This window comes from Aulonocara stuartgranti, assembly GCF_965226115.1.
Source record: "Aulonocara stuartgranti genome assembly, chromosome: 5".
Classification (NCBI taxonomy): Eukaryota; Metazoa; Chordata; class Actinopteri; order Cichliformes; family Cichlidae; genus Aulonocara; species Aulonocara stuartgranti.
In genome coordinates this window covers 25,018,113-25,031,221 of record NC_138943.1, presented here as the reverse complement: position 1 = coordinate 25,031,221, position 13,109 = coordinate 25,018,113, and the positions used below count along the sequence as shown (strand labels likewise).

General features: G+C 39.2%; 1 protein-coding gene across 3 annotated transcripts in view; it reads left to right on the top strand.

Moving 5' to 3' along the window:
- cpne5b (copine Vb) overlaps positions 1 to 12,601 on the top strand; it is a 137,560-nt gene extending 124,959 nt beyond the window's left edge. For all 3 annotated transcript variants that reach the window (XM_082534788.1, XM_082534787.1, XM_082534789.1), the window contains 6 exons: positions 900 to 1,081; positions 1,246 to 1,373; positions 2,563 to 2,665; positions 9,051 to 9,108; positions 9,777 to 9,850; positions 10,452 to 12,601. In XM_082534788.1, the coding sequence (XP_082390914.1) occupies positions 900 to 1,081; positions 1,246 to 1,373; positions 2,563 to 2,665; positions 9,051 to 9,108; positions 9,777 to 9,850; positions 10,452 to 10,643 (737 nt within the window). In that variant the 3' untranslated portion in view covers positions 10,644 to 12,601. The remainder of the gene's footprint in view (positions 1 to 899; positions 1,082 to 1,245; positions 1,374 to 2,562; positions 2,666 to 9,050; positions 9,109 to 9,776; positions 9,851 to 10,451) is intronic.
- Positions 12,602 to 13,109: the final 508 nt, after the last annotated feature.

Genomic DNA, 13,109 nt, shown 5'->3' with positions numbered 1-13,109 from the left:
TTCTATGCATGTTTTCATATGTTTCAATAAATCCCTATACCTATTTACCATTTTCCTAGCAGACTATAAAGAAAGGAGGGTTTGCTCAAGACTTTTGCACAGTACTCTATCTGTGAGTCCATATTTGAAACCACCTTCGAAGGGTTGTGAGCCACAGATGGTGTTTTCAATCAACTTGTGGCTCCAGAGTATCTGGTTAAATCTCTAGCAATAGTGTCAGATACTAATGTCAGTTCTGCTTTTGTCAACCTCCATCCCACTTTAAAGACCTGCTGCATCAAAAATATGTTGTTGTTTTTTACAGTAAATCTGCCACCGTTTCCTGTGAAGGCTGGATGTTAGAATGGAAAGCTTAGCAGCTAATAAGAAGGGTGGAATATAGCAGACAATCATTTCTGTGCTGCTTCGAGATTTGCAGTTGTGGTGTTAGTCCAGGTGATATGCAATTTGTTGTTATACCCCGGGCCCTGATAAAGTCACTTGACCAGGAAAGCAGCAGGATTTGCGCTGTCAGATAGGAAGTAATAAAACTGGTGAGCACATATCACCAGCAACCTCACTGAGGGCAATGACAGCAACATTTTCTAAACACATCCAAAATATCCCAGCTGGGCAGTTAATACTGAATGACTTTATGATGTGCCGTTACAGCGGGGCTGTTTAAGAAGGTCACAGTTGTTGATAAGCTTACAGTTTGTTACAACGACTAACAGGGGTGAACATCACAGCTCAGGCTCACTGCAGTTATGTTAATGTGATCAGTGACCGCAGCTAATTGCTATTTTTAAATGTTAGAAAAAGTCCCACCCAAAAGCAGAACCTTCGATCGATTGCACCTGAAATATGACTTTGTTGCTTGTACATCAAGATGAGCTTATGATTGATTTATTTGTCAACAGGTAACCCCTCCCAGTCCACTTCACTGCACTACATGAATCCCTACCAGCTAAATGCTTACGCCATGGCCTTGAAGGCTGTTGGGGAGATCATTCAAGACTACGACAGTGACAAGATGTTCCCGGCTTTAGGCTTTGGTGCCAAACTGCCGCCCGATTGGCGGGTGTCACATGAGTTCCCACTGGTATATGTCCCCCACCTCATATTACCTTTGACTGAGTTTAGCTGATTTTAAATGTTTAGCTGAATAATTTATCACTTTGACAGTAACTACAGTAAATATTGTTTAGGTTTATTTGACTTTAAGAATCTTGAACTGGATCTTGTTTCTATTTTTATCCTTTTCAGAATGGAAACATTGAAAATCCATACTGCAATGGTATTGAAGGCATCTTAGAGGCATACCATCAGAGTCTAAAGACAGTGCAGCTGTATGGGCCGACAAACTTTGCTCCTGTGGTGAACCACGTTGCCAGGTGAGAGATCCATCCAATCTGGTGAACTCTAACAGATGCTATTTAAATACTTTTTGGGACTTTCCACATAAGTTAAAATGATTTTACATGCAAATTCAAAAAACCGTCTTGGATTCTTTATTTATATTTCCCCCTTTCTTTTCTTCTTCATCTTCTTCTTCTTCTTTTTTAGCAGCAGTCATTTTTGTTTTATCCCTGTGGATTTTCCTCTTGTGGCAACTGTTTATGCTTGTCTCTCTGTTATTATGATTTATACATTATTTATATCCAAATGCTAAAAACACAGTAATATTTAAAAAAAACTCTGCAGCTCAGAAAGATTATCTCAGAAACGTATTTTTTAAAACAATTTATATGCAAAGAGACCGGCAGCCTGCGTTATAGTCTGCTCGGTGTCTCAGATAGAATCAGCTGTTGTGGGAATTTATTGGCATAAATAGTGAGATTATCTTTTCTTTATAACATTGGAGTTAAAAAAAACTCAACTTTAACATTTTTGACTTCTTGGCTTCAACTTATCTGACCTCTCTGCTTCACAACAAACAGCATGTGATGTGCTTCAGAATGAATTTTAATTGGCTCACAGCAATCAAAAAGCAGTCACACATATAGCCAGTGAAATAAACGACCAACAATCTAAGTCATATATTTTGACCTGCCACTGTATTTACACAGCCGTGGTGTGACGGGATTCGGTCGGTGTCATTTTTTGCCCTCACTGGCACATTTGTTGAGCCAAATCCAAACAGCTCTCCATCTGATTATGACGACGCTCTAATTAAAAATGTAATTCTGATAAAAAGGTATCTCACTTTTTTAAGCTGTGGCTTTCGGCCAGTCGGTATTTAGCATTTGAATAAGTCAGCTGATTTATAAAGAGATTTATTTTAACAAAGAAATGAATCAAACGGTGAAAGAAGGCTTTGTTTTAAATCTGCTTGATCTAATTAATCGCTCTCTTCTCATGGGGTGTTTTATTGCGTGTGAGCTGAAGTACAGCAATGACAAAGAACATTTTTTATTGAATTTGCATGTAGTGAGAGTGCTCGATAAGGCGTGCACTGTCATCCGTTTGTTTTCCACATCGATGTTTTGATCAATTCATTAATAAGTCTTGAAGTCAGATTTGTTTCTGTATTAAAACGATAACACGGCATCGTGTAATGATGGCTTCTATCTGTGTATGCAGATACGCAGCGGCGGTGCAGGACGGCTCTCAGTACTTTGTGCTCCTCATCATCACAGACGGCGTCATTTCAGACATGGCCCAGACCAAAGAGGCCATTGTAAATGTAAGAATGGGAAAGTGGGAGAGCATTTCCTGTTCTACAAAAAAAGGCTAGATACACCCAACTTGTTTTGGCGTTAATGAGGACACTTTTGAACTCAATGATGCTGTGTAGCGTAGGCTAAAGGCCATTATTTAAATAATAAATTGTAATTTAAGAATATAAAAGTGTTTCCTGGAGATACAAAAATCTCAACAGTCTTATTTCTGTGCCCAACTACAAACAGAAGCTGATTAAACTTTGTTCCCTTTACTCTACTCTCTCCCATTCATATTTCAACATGCTCAGTATTTCCTTTGCTTAGAGGGGACTATGTGCACTTGTTTCACTTCGGCAAAGAATGACAGCATTCACTGTTTTCTGCTGTCAGTAACAACGCTAGCACCAGTTCTTCTCTCCTCTGCTCCCTGTTTCACCATATCTGTATGCATATGTGTGGGCAGAGGGGAACATGGAGTAGAGCAGAGCAGACAGATGTAGTGGAGATTAAAAAAAATAGTTGAATTGCCAGCAGCTCATTGCTGTCGGTGCTGATAGAAGCGAGGCTAGTGCTGAGCTGAGAACTAGCAGCTCCTGCTGATAACATTACAGCTGCACCTTCTAACAAGCAAAGACAGAAGGGCTTTGACTGATTCACGGTGCCAGAGACGAAATTCACCTATACGCACCACAAGAGGTTACTTTGTTTGTCTTCATACAATCTTGTAGCAGTAAGGAGCGCAATCAAACTCATTTTTCATCAATATGGAGCAACAAAACTGGTGTAGTGTAAAATGAAGTGCAGCAATAAATGTTGTTTTTAGTTGATTTTAGGGATGATTATGCGGTTAAGTGTGCACTGATTGCATGACAAACTCAAGGTTACAGCAAGAGGGCCAGGCAGCCTGTTTCACTGTTTCTAAGCTACAATGAGCTAATCAACTGTTGGCGCTAACTTTTCATGAGGTATCAAGTAAAAGTCTACTGATTGAGAAAATTACATATAGCTCTGTTGCTCAGTACGTCCTCAAATGTCTTATTTAGTCTGACCTGCTGACTGACAATCAATGGACGTGTTAGCTGCAGCTATTCAGCTGCTCTTGGAAATAAAAATTGTTATGTCTCCGATCAGCTCTAGCATGCCCTAAAACTTCTCTGTGTTTTTCTCTTCAGTCCATAGAACAGCACTGTGGTTTAATAATGGCCGCTGCAGTACGCAGAGAAAAAGGACTGGAATCATGGCTTCGAGCAAGCCGCATGTTTAGAACTGTAATTACACGTTTAGAAACTTTCTCATCAATGATACATAGACCATTAAATTACCTTAAGGTATTCCCTTTCTATCAGTGGACTATTAATAAATACGAGATGTGAAAAGATGAAGGGCATCTGGCGTAAAAAATTTGCTAAATCAAATATGCGGAGTTCCCCGCTGTGGCGACCCCCTGTGAATAAGACAGCAGCTGAAAGTTTGGCTTATTTATACTGCCTCAGTAAATAAAGCAGCACAGCATTGTGTATTATTCCTCAGAGCTTCCCCCCCAAACTTGTCCTCACACCTTTCTTTCCCCAGCCTAAAACAGTAGGTAGCTGCTGTTCTCCCCTTTTTCTTTTCCTCCGTCTCTTCCCCTTTTCTTCCACTCCTCCTCAGCCTGCCACAGGCACAGAACACCCAGCAGACTGGATTTAAAGGGAATTTGCGACTGTTAGTCAAAACATTAGAACAGCCACACCTTCCTTTTAAGATCTTGCCTGCTGCTCTATCGCACTGCCTCCACCTCTTCTGATCTACTGATGCTTGTTGCTTCCACTGCTTGCCTTTTTACCCTCCACGGATCCCGGGCGAGGGAGGACACATGTGCTGAGGTTATATAAGCCTTTCTCATACATATTCACACTTGAAGAAAGATCTAAGAAACAGAGTGAGAGGAAGTGAGTGCCTGAGTTTATATTTGTACACATGTACGACAACTGGAGAGCGGTGTTTGCGGTATGTCTGGTTAACATGTGGACATGTGGCTTATCATGCGGGTTTATCAGTCACAACTGATTCTGCTGCATTAGAGAAATCCACCTGTCAATCACTCAGCAGCCCCCTCCTCTGCTCGGGTTGCTCTGCTGCCTCATTTTCTTTACCTCTGTGGAATCATGAGTCTCCCTCGCTCACACACACAAAGACCTGCTGTCTCGCTCCATCTTTTTCCCACTCAGAGATCTACACCTCTTTGTCTTCATCTGCACCCTCCATACTTCTGTCACCACATTCAGACTATAAAAAAAATCCTCTGCTGCCTTTGATTTCCTTCCTTTCTCATCTTCTTCTTGTTATCTGTCTGTGCTTTGTGCTCTGTCTCTTTATCGGTGCAGGGACCCAACAAAAGCACTTCACTTCACAACCATTTAACCTCCATTTTTTTTGCACTGTTTAGATGTTGATGCGAAATCAAGTTTATGGTGCAGAGAAATGAGCCCTGTTGAAAGAAAACTGAAGTTATGTGGATGCAGCTGCAGTTTTTTAAGTTAATTATCCTCCTAAAATGGAAGGACATAATTTGAGTTTCAGAAGTAGCGGCTGCTGGATCTCTGTAGAAATCACAGCTAGTAAGGGAAACACAGCTCATTGCTTTTCAATGATTGTTAAAAGATTCAAATTCCTGTGGTAACAGTTCGTGTATATGACACGACCTTTTCAGCATGCGTCTGTCATGACCGGCATAATAAAGTCGAGCATATAATACACGACACCTGGGAACATATTTATCACTCAGTTTTTATTTTTGAACAAATGGGCATTTGTTTTCTGACAGACTCACAAAAAAGAGCTTTTATGTATTCAAATAAATAATCATTAAGGAAAATGAGCATGATGTAAACTGAATGTATACCAATGAAGTAAATTTCATTAGATTTTTGCAGGTAAGTCAAATGGTTAAAAAACAGCATTTTGATGCATATAGTAGCTACTCTGACTTTATCAGCTGTATTCAGCTACATCCTTTATCTAATGTAGGTTTTTCATACTTGCATCCTGGAAGTGAAAGCACAGAGTTTAAGGTTTTCATCAACTGTCTTCGTCAGTCTTTGTATGTTTATGTGATATCGCATATTACAATCCTAAAGACGATACTCAACTGAAAACACGAACCTACTCCTGCGTTTCTCTGTAATGTAAGAGAATATTTATTATAGTGATGTTCCTTATCGTCTCCTTAACAGATGGACCAATCTCAACAAAACATTGCACGAACATCGTCACACATACAGCAATTATTAACGTGTATATGTTTTAAAAAACATTTATTATAAATCCCAGTTCTTTTTATTTTTTCATCCATGCAAATGCAATGTTAAATTCTCTATTTACGTCTATTTGTGTTTCACGGTCACCAAAATTTGCATCCAAGTGTAATTTTCTTCATGTCACTGCTGAATAGGAAGAATCTGAAAAAGCACCATAGGCCAGGATAGTAGTAATAATAGGAAACAATATACAGCTAGTGGCTAGAGAGAGGGACAAAAATGAACTATAGGGCTGACCTGAATGTTTTGTGAGAGGAGTAACCTTCCCCGTAATGTACATATGTTTGTCACACAGGCACTGTCATGTTAGTGATCACTGTGATGCTGAGAAAACTGTATTCAATATAAAAAACATTTTGTGGGTAAAATCTGATTACATTCAGCCACATTCTTCTTAATGCAGTCAATACTAGTCTGTCAAGATGTGAATGATAGTGGGCAGCCAATGTCAGACAGTCTAGCAACATAGCTGACCATGTGTGAATGAAATGGTTATTACTCTAAACGTAAATCCATAAAGCCCCTTAAGCTCATATGTGTAATTGCAATAACACAAACACTCATCAAAGCATGCACATGCCTGGCATTTGAATTTAAGAAGCACAAACAAAGTGAAGTTGCAAGTTTTGACTGACACTTTGTTTTGTTGTCTCATTAGACTGGATCTCTGCTGCAAAACAGGGTGACAGGAGGACTGCAAAAGTGGGGCATGGTGGATTGCCAGGTTATTTTTAGTGGCATTTGATGTTGAGATGTGTGTGTCTCTGGCTGCGCATACACTTACGGATATCTGCGAGTATGAGTGGGAGGACAGGCACTGACAGGAGTCGCGTTGAACACTGATAATCGCGTTGATGTGATGTGGCTGAGGTACTGAGGACACAAACTGCTCTCATCCCTGTGGGAAAAAAAGAGGTTGCCTGATTTGCCACAGTGCATTTGTCTTGTGCCAGCAAGTTTAACCCTGGTGATGTGACTGCTTTGTAAAAAATATGTGAGTCTAGGAAACCTAATTAGATGTAACAGGAGATTTTGCATTGAGCTTTCATGGTGTCATTTATGCGGAAAGGCCACTTCTAGACATAAATGGATAAAGTACAATGCTTAGAATATTAATTTATGTCTAATATTTATTTCTACAATTAAAATTATGCAACATTTCACTTTTCGTGGTTGCAAACTCCACAAAGATTGACTCCTAAGCTAGTTGGGAGAAAACATGCTGTCCAGATGAGCACTGAATAACCTTTCCCCTTTAGCAGATATTCTGATTGTGAAAATGGCATTCTAACATACAAACATCTAATATACAAATATTTGTTTGTATCACCAGAAGTTTACAAGTTGTTGCTTATATAATAAAGTATGGGGCAGCATGGTGGGGAAGCGGTTAGCACTGTTGTCTAACAGTAAGAAGTTAGCCGGGGTTAGGTTAATTGGTTACGTTAATTAGGCAGCCGGCATGTCCAAGATGTTCCCCACCTCTCTTCCCATGGCAGCTGGGATAGGCTCACTCCCTCTGCCACCCTAAATGTTCTCTTTGTTACACTTGTACACTTTCATGGTACTGTGCAGATAGCTGTGTTTCCAGACTGACTCCATTGAGATTCGGGCTCTGGGAGGTTCATGCCGTTATTTGTGGAAACTTGTATGCGTGTTGTCATGCAGTGGAATAAATTTGTGACCAATAGGATGGTTCCCTAGTGATGCTGCATAATGGATGGAAGACAATGTAATGTGTCATGATAGAGCGATCCAGTGGTTAAGTGGTAAGAACCGTCACTTCAAAGCAATGAGGTTCTGGGTTAAACTTTTATGGGTGGATTTTCTATCTGGGCCTCCCTCCGGGTACTTTGGTGTCCTAATTAGTCTAAAGACATGCAATTTATTGATGATTGTAAATTGCCCACAGGGTTGTGGTCAATAAAGTGCATAGATAAAGTGATGCATGAGTCATTAAATGTGGCTAGACTATGAAAGTACTCTATAAATGCCAGTTTATTTCCAAGTGCCTTTTGGTTGCACGCTGCACATGTTTATATCTCAGCTGGATGAAGTTTGTTTTTACTTTTCATTCTTTCTTTTCATTTCTTTTCATCTACCTAAGTGAAAAATACCAGCAAATCTAATGAATGCAGGACAGCCCCGCATGTTCCACTTGTAGCTTGTGCAATTATGTGCACATTAATTGTTGACTAGACATATACACCCACAGAAGCTCTCTCACACAGACTGGTAAATTACAGCACAGTGAGAAATAATTTAGGAAATGTAGCAGCACCATATTATTTTCTGTTGTGTTCATTTATTTTCCATCTAAGGTTTGTGCCGATCTCTTCCACAGTATCAAGACTAACTGCACTCGACATGAGTCCCCAGTGTGGCCTGGGAGTGGCTGGGTGGGTGAATGAGGATGGTTGCCCTAGTGACTGAGTTGGCACCTCCTCCCTCTCCCTCTTCTCCTGGTTCATAAATGCGACCATCCAGCTGTTTTCCCTTTAGTCTCAGCCAGCTTCGTAGTTTCACACTTCTGTTCGGCATTCATCCAGGCGGCAAATTCCGACATAAACGTCTACAAATATTTGTGTGAAAATAAAAAATCTGCCACTTTTAGCTATTAAAACAGCATGAGATACCAGTGTGGCATTTCAGATGACACTACTAGTGTTTTCAGTGAGTTAATCTCCATTCCTCAGTCTGACAATCAGCATTTAATGGTCCGTTGCTGAGTGAAGCCTCTACATAACAGCTGGTGTCATTCAAATGACAGAAAATTGGATTCTGAAACATCAGAAATCTGGGATAAGTTTAGGAAAAAGTATAGATATTTTGCATTAGCATCTTGTTTCATTAGCTTTTCTGACTGAGCTCTTGCTTCTTTCTCCCCCTTTTATGTTTTCTCTGAAAGTCTGTTCTTACCCAAAGGTCATTTAGCTAGTTAAAGGTTGATATAGACCTTTTCTGCTGCTGCAGTCTGCTGCATGTAAAAGAGCGTGTAACTAGTACAATGTCATTATGTCACTGTAATAGGCACAAGAGGTTAGTGGTAATGGTGACAAGCTATGTGAGCTAGAAAAAATTGAGTCGTTTCATTTCTATTTCTCTGCAGGGTGCCAAGCTTCCTATGTCAATCATCATAGTCGGAGTGGGTCAGGCTGAGTTTGACGGTACGTTAGCTTTAAATTTTTACCTTTAGAATGATTGTAATTGTAAAGACCTGGTTTATTAAGGAGGTAAAGCGTTTATGTGCGTGTCAAAATAAACGTGTGATGAAAATTATTATTATTATTAAATTACATCATGCATTAGCTTCTGGAGTAATGAAAGAACTGATATAGCTGTGAGACAGCCTCTATCAGCCAATCAAATCAGCCAACCAGTGTATCAGTCATTCTCCACGAATAATTGACAATTTAATTCAACTCGCAGTCTGTTATAATAAGAGCTGGTTCTAACCTCACTGGCACTAATTCTGAGAAATACCAGAGAGAAAATTACTGTACAAACTCATTTGTCTCAGTAGAGAAAGGAATGAGGAGGTGGATGCAGGCATAATTGTAGAAGAAATGGCTGGGGTTAATTGCTGGGTTTGCAGTATTTAGTGCTGATGATTCTAAATTGCACAGTCTATATTAAAGGACTTATTAGTTGATTAGACATGCAAAAAAGAACAATTATAGCTTTTACTAGTGCTAAAAGATCATATTTAAATTTGGATTTTTATCATCTGTGATAAATAAACCTTTTAGTGTCAGAACCTTTTGTCACAAAGGCAGCTGCCTCTAACCAGTTTTCACACTATGTGTGTGTGTTTGTGTGAACTTGTGTCTTCCAGCTATGGTGGAGCTGGATGGTGATGACATCAGGATCTCATCCCGGGGGAAACTGGCAGAGCGAGACATAGTTCAGGTGACTGGCCTTTACAGCATGAAACAAACTTTGGCTGTATTCATTGCACGAGTCTGAGAATCACGTTGGGGTCAAAGGTCATGGAATTTACACAGACTATCTTTTGTCAGTGAAGAGAGAGACAGAAAACAACGGTGAATTATATCCCCCCCACGAATCATTACAAGCAATAACAAAGGGTAAAAAAAAGTCTTTAAGAGTAATTTATCAGACTATAGAGGGAAAAGATGTCTTTTTGCTCGAGCACATTCATTCTCCTAAGGGAAACCATATCAGAGGATTAGTGACGGATGAGCATCCTAAAGCTTTCAGGATCCTGCAAATGTTGACTAACATAGGGGCTTAAACATGAGCCTCAGAGATTTCTCCGTGCGGTGTCCCACCCTGCTCTCCAAACCTGCTTGTGTACAGTGTCAAAAAGTATTAGGAGCTTTCCATGGATCACAACAGTTGTCCAATAAGCCCAGATGATATTATATCAGCTAGGCAAAACCATGTGCTCTTTAATAGTTTCCCACATCACACCACTCTGTATCGACAAACTTTAAATATTAAATCACTGTCATTTCAAATCATTTTTACGTCTGTTGTTTTTCCTCAGTTTGTTCCTTTCAGAGATTATATGGACCGGACAGGTAACCACGTACTAAGCATGGCACGACTTGCTAAAGATGTGCTAGCAGAGATCCCTGACCAGTTCATCTCTTACATGAAGAGCCGGGGAATCAAACCCAACCCGGCGCCACCTCCTTACACACCGCCGGGACACACACATCACCACACTCAGATCTGATGCCCTCCTCTTTGGCTTTTCACTGAGGACTGACAATAATCAGCAGCTTCTCAGAGTCCAGTGGAAACTCTCTGCCTCCTGTTTTTTTTTTTTTTTTTGTGCAAAAGGAGAAGGGGCACCACGAAACGGGTGTTGAATTTTGTGCTGTACACTCCAACGACTCTTGGAGTAGTACTTTCTGTTTTCCTGTGATATATTCCTCTGTTTGGTTTCTCTCGAAGAGAAACTACAAACCTTTCAGGACTCGTGGGTAAAAGCCTTTTAGGCTGTGACTGTTTCATGTCCAATATGACAGCAGGTTGGTTAAAAACGATCATGTTGTGGTTAAAACTTGTGCCTGTTTGTGGTTGTTTCTCTAAGTGTATCAGGACATGTGAACTTTAACCTGAACCTTGCTCGTCAGTCACTGGTGTGGCCTAATACAGTGAAATTTTTTAGGCACCTTTTTCCCTTCTGGAATAAGTTTTTATATTTGGGAATATTTCTGTATCTGCTGATGCAACCGTTATGAAGAAAGAAAAGCCGTAAGAGTGTCGTTTACAATTTATTACCCTGAAGATTAATCAGGCTTGTCATACCATGACACTTCACCACCTGTCCTTCAGAGGTTTAGCGAGTAAATGTTTATAAGAGCATGTCATATAAGAGTTTAAGGCACATAATCCAGTATTTATTCTCAAATGTTATTCAGAGTGGCATGGACCTTTGATAGATTGTTTTAACACCATAAAAATCTACCCATTTTGAAGTGGTCAACAGTTACTTTAAGTGAGTTGGATTGAAAAGCACAACCTGACTACACACAAGTGTAAGAATTATGAAGATAAAAGGTTAACCCCACTTAATCATTCTGCTGCTATTCATTGTGTTTGAAGAAACTACAACTGAGATACTTTTGCACCACAATCAAAGGTGCATGTAACTTTCTACACACAAGTTTTAATACAGAGGCTTGTTCACCACAGGATGTGTTGCACATGAAGAGCATTAACTACAGCCCCATTTCCAAAAAAATTGGGAAGCTGCATAAACTGCTAATAAAAACAGATTGTTGTGATTTCTAAATCATTTACAGTAATCCCTAGATTTACTTGAAAGTGCTACAAACAGATAACATGTCTGTTGAAAGAGACAAATCATTTTTTGGGGGGAAAAATATTTCTTCTTTTTGAATTTCATGCCAGCAACAGTCTTCAAAAACTTTGTGTCAGCGCCAAGAAAAAAATGGGTAAGTTGTGTTGAGGCTGAGTCTTTCAGTGCGACTGCTCTTCTTCATTCTGTGTCGGCAAAGAGTTTCACAATTGAAGAAGGTCTCTCCCGGTAAATAAAAAAATATTGGGATTTCATTATCTTCCATATATAATATTGTAATGTCTGGAGAAATCTCTGTAACACAAGAACAAGGCTGACACCCAATGTTGTATGACAACCATGAAGTTCAACTGCCTCAAACGCCCTTTATTTAAAAACAGACACAATTCTGCAGAAAGAATTACAGACTGAGATCAGCAAAACTGTAAAACCCAGGAAAGATGATGTAATGCTTTGGATTAGATGTATGGTAATCCCTTTGTTTTAATATTTCCTGAGCAATCTTCAAACATTGCATCTTTCTCCTGCCTTAACAGATGCTGCATGAGCTCATAGCTAATTTGCATGCGGTTACAGAATGTAAGTACCAAGGCCATTTCTCAGTTGTTACTGCTTATCCCATATTTAAAACCTAACAAAATGTGCTTTCAATAAAAAAAGAAATGAAAGTTCAAAGAAATGCAGCTGTTAAACTGTCAAGAGCGCGGTGAAGCAGAACACGTGACTCTGAATGTTTAAATTGCAATTTTGTACATGTTTGTCCATATAGCAGAATAGTCACACCCCTAAACATGCCCCTTTTTCTTTTTTCTTTTATATATTGCTGGCATTGAATCCAAAATACCCCCCCCCCCCAAAAAAAAAAACAAACAAAAACAAAACAAAAACAAAAACAAACCCAAAACAAACAAACAATCACATTATTTGATATATTGTCGTTTTTTAATGGCATTAATTGCTGCATTCTGTTTTGATTTACATTTTGCACAATACCAAGTGGTTTTGGAAAAGGATGGTGATTTACTGTAATAGCTTTTAACCATTGAATCCTATAGACTTTTCTTTTTACTTATTTTGAAGTGCACCATAAATATAAAATATATAAGATCGTACATTTAAAAAAAAGTAAGTTGGAGACAAAAACGATGATCACACATTTTAACAGTATATATATGTATAAATACTATCCAGTGTTAGGTTTCCAACCTGACCTGATCTGAGTTTTAATATCTCCCGCATATTAACTGTCGAGCAATTGCTTTGATTTGCCTTATTTTTAAATAAAACAAATAATGTTATCAGCACACATGTTGATAGCAAAGGGCATTGTTTTAAATATAATCACATATTTCTGATATTTTACACTGACAACCG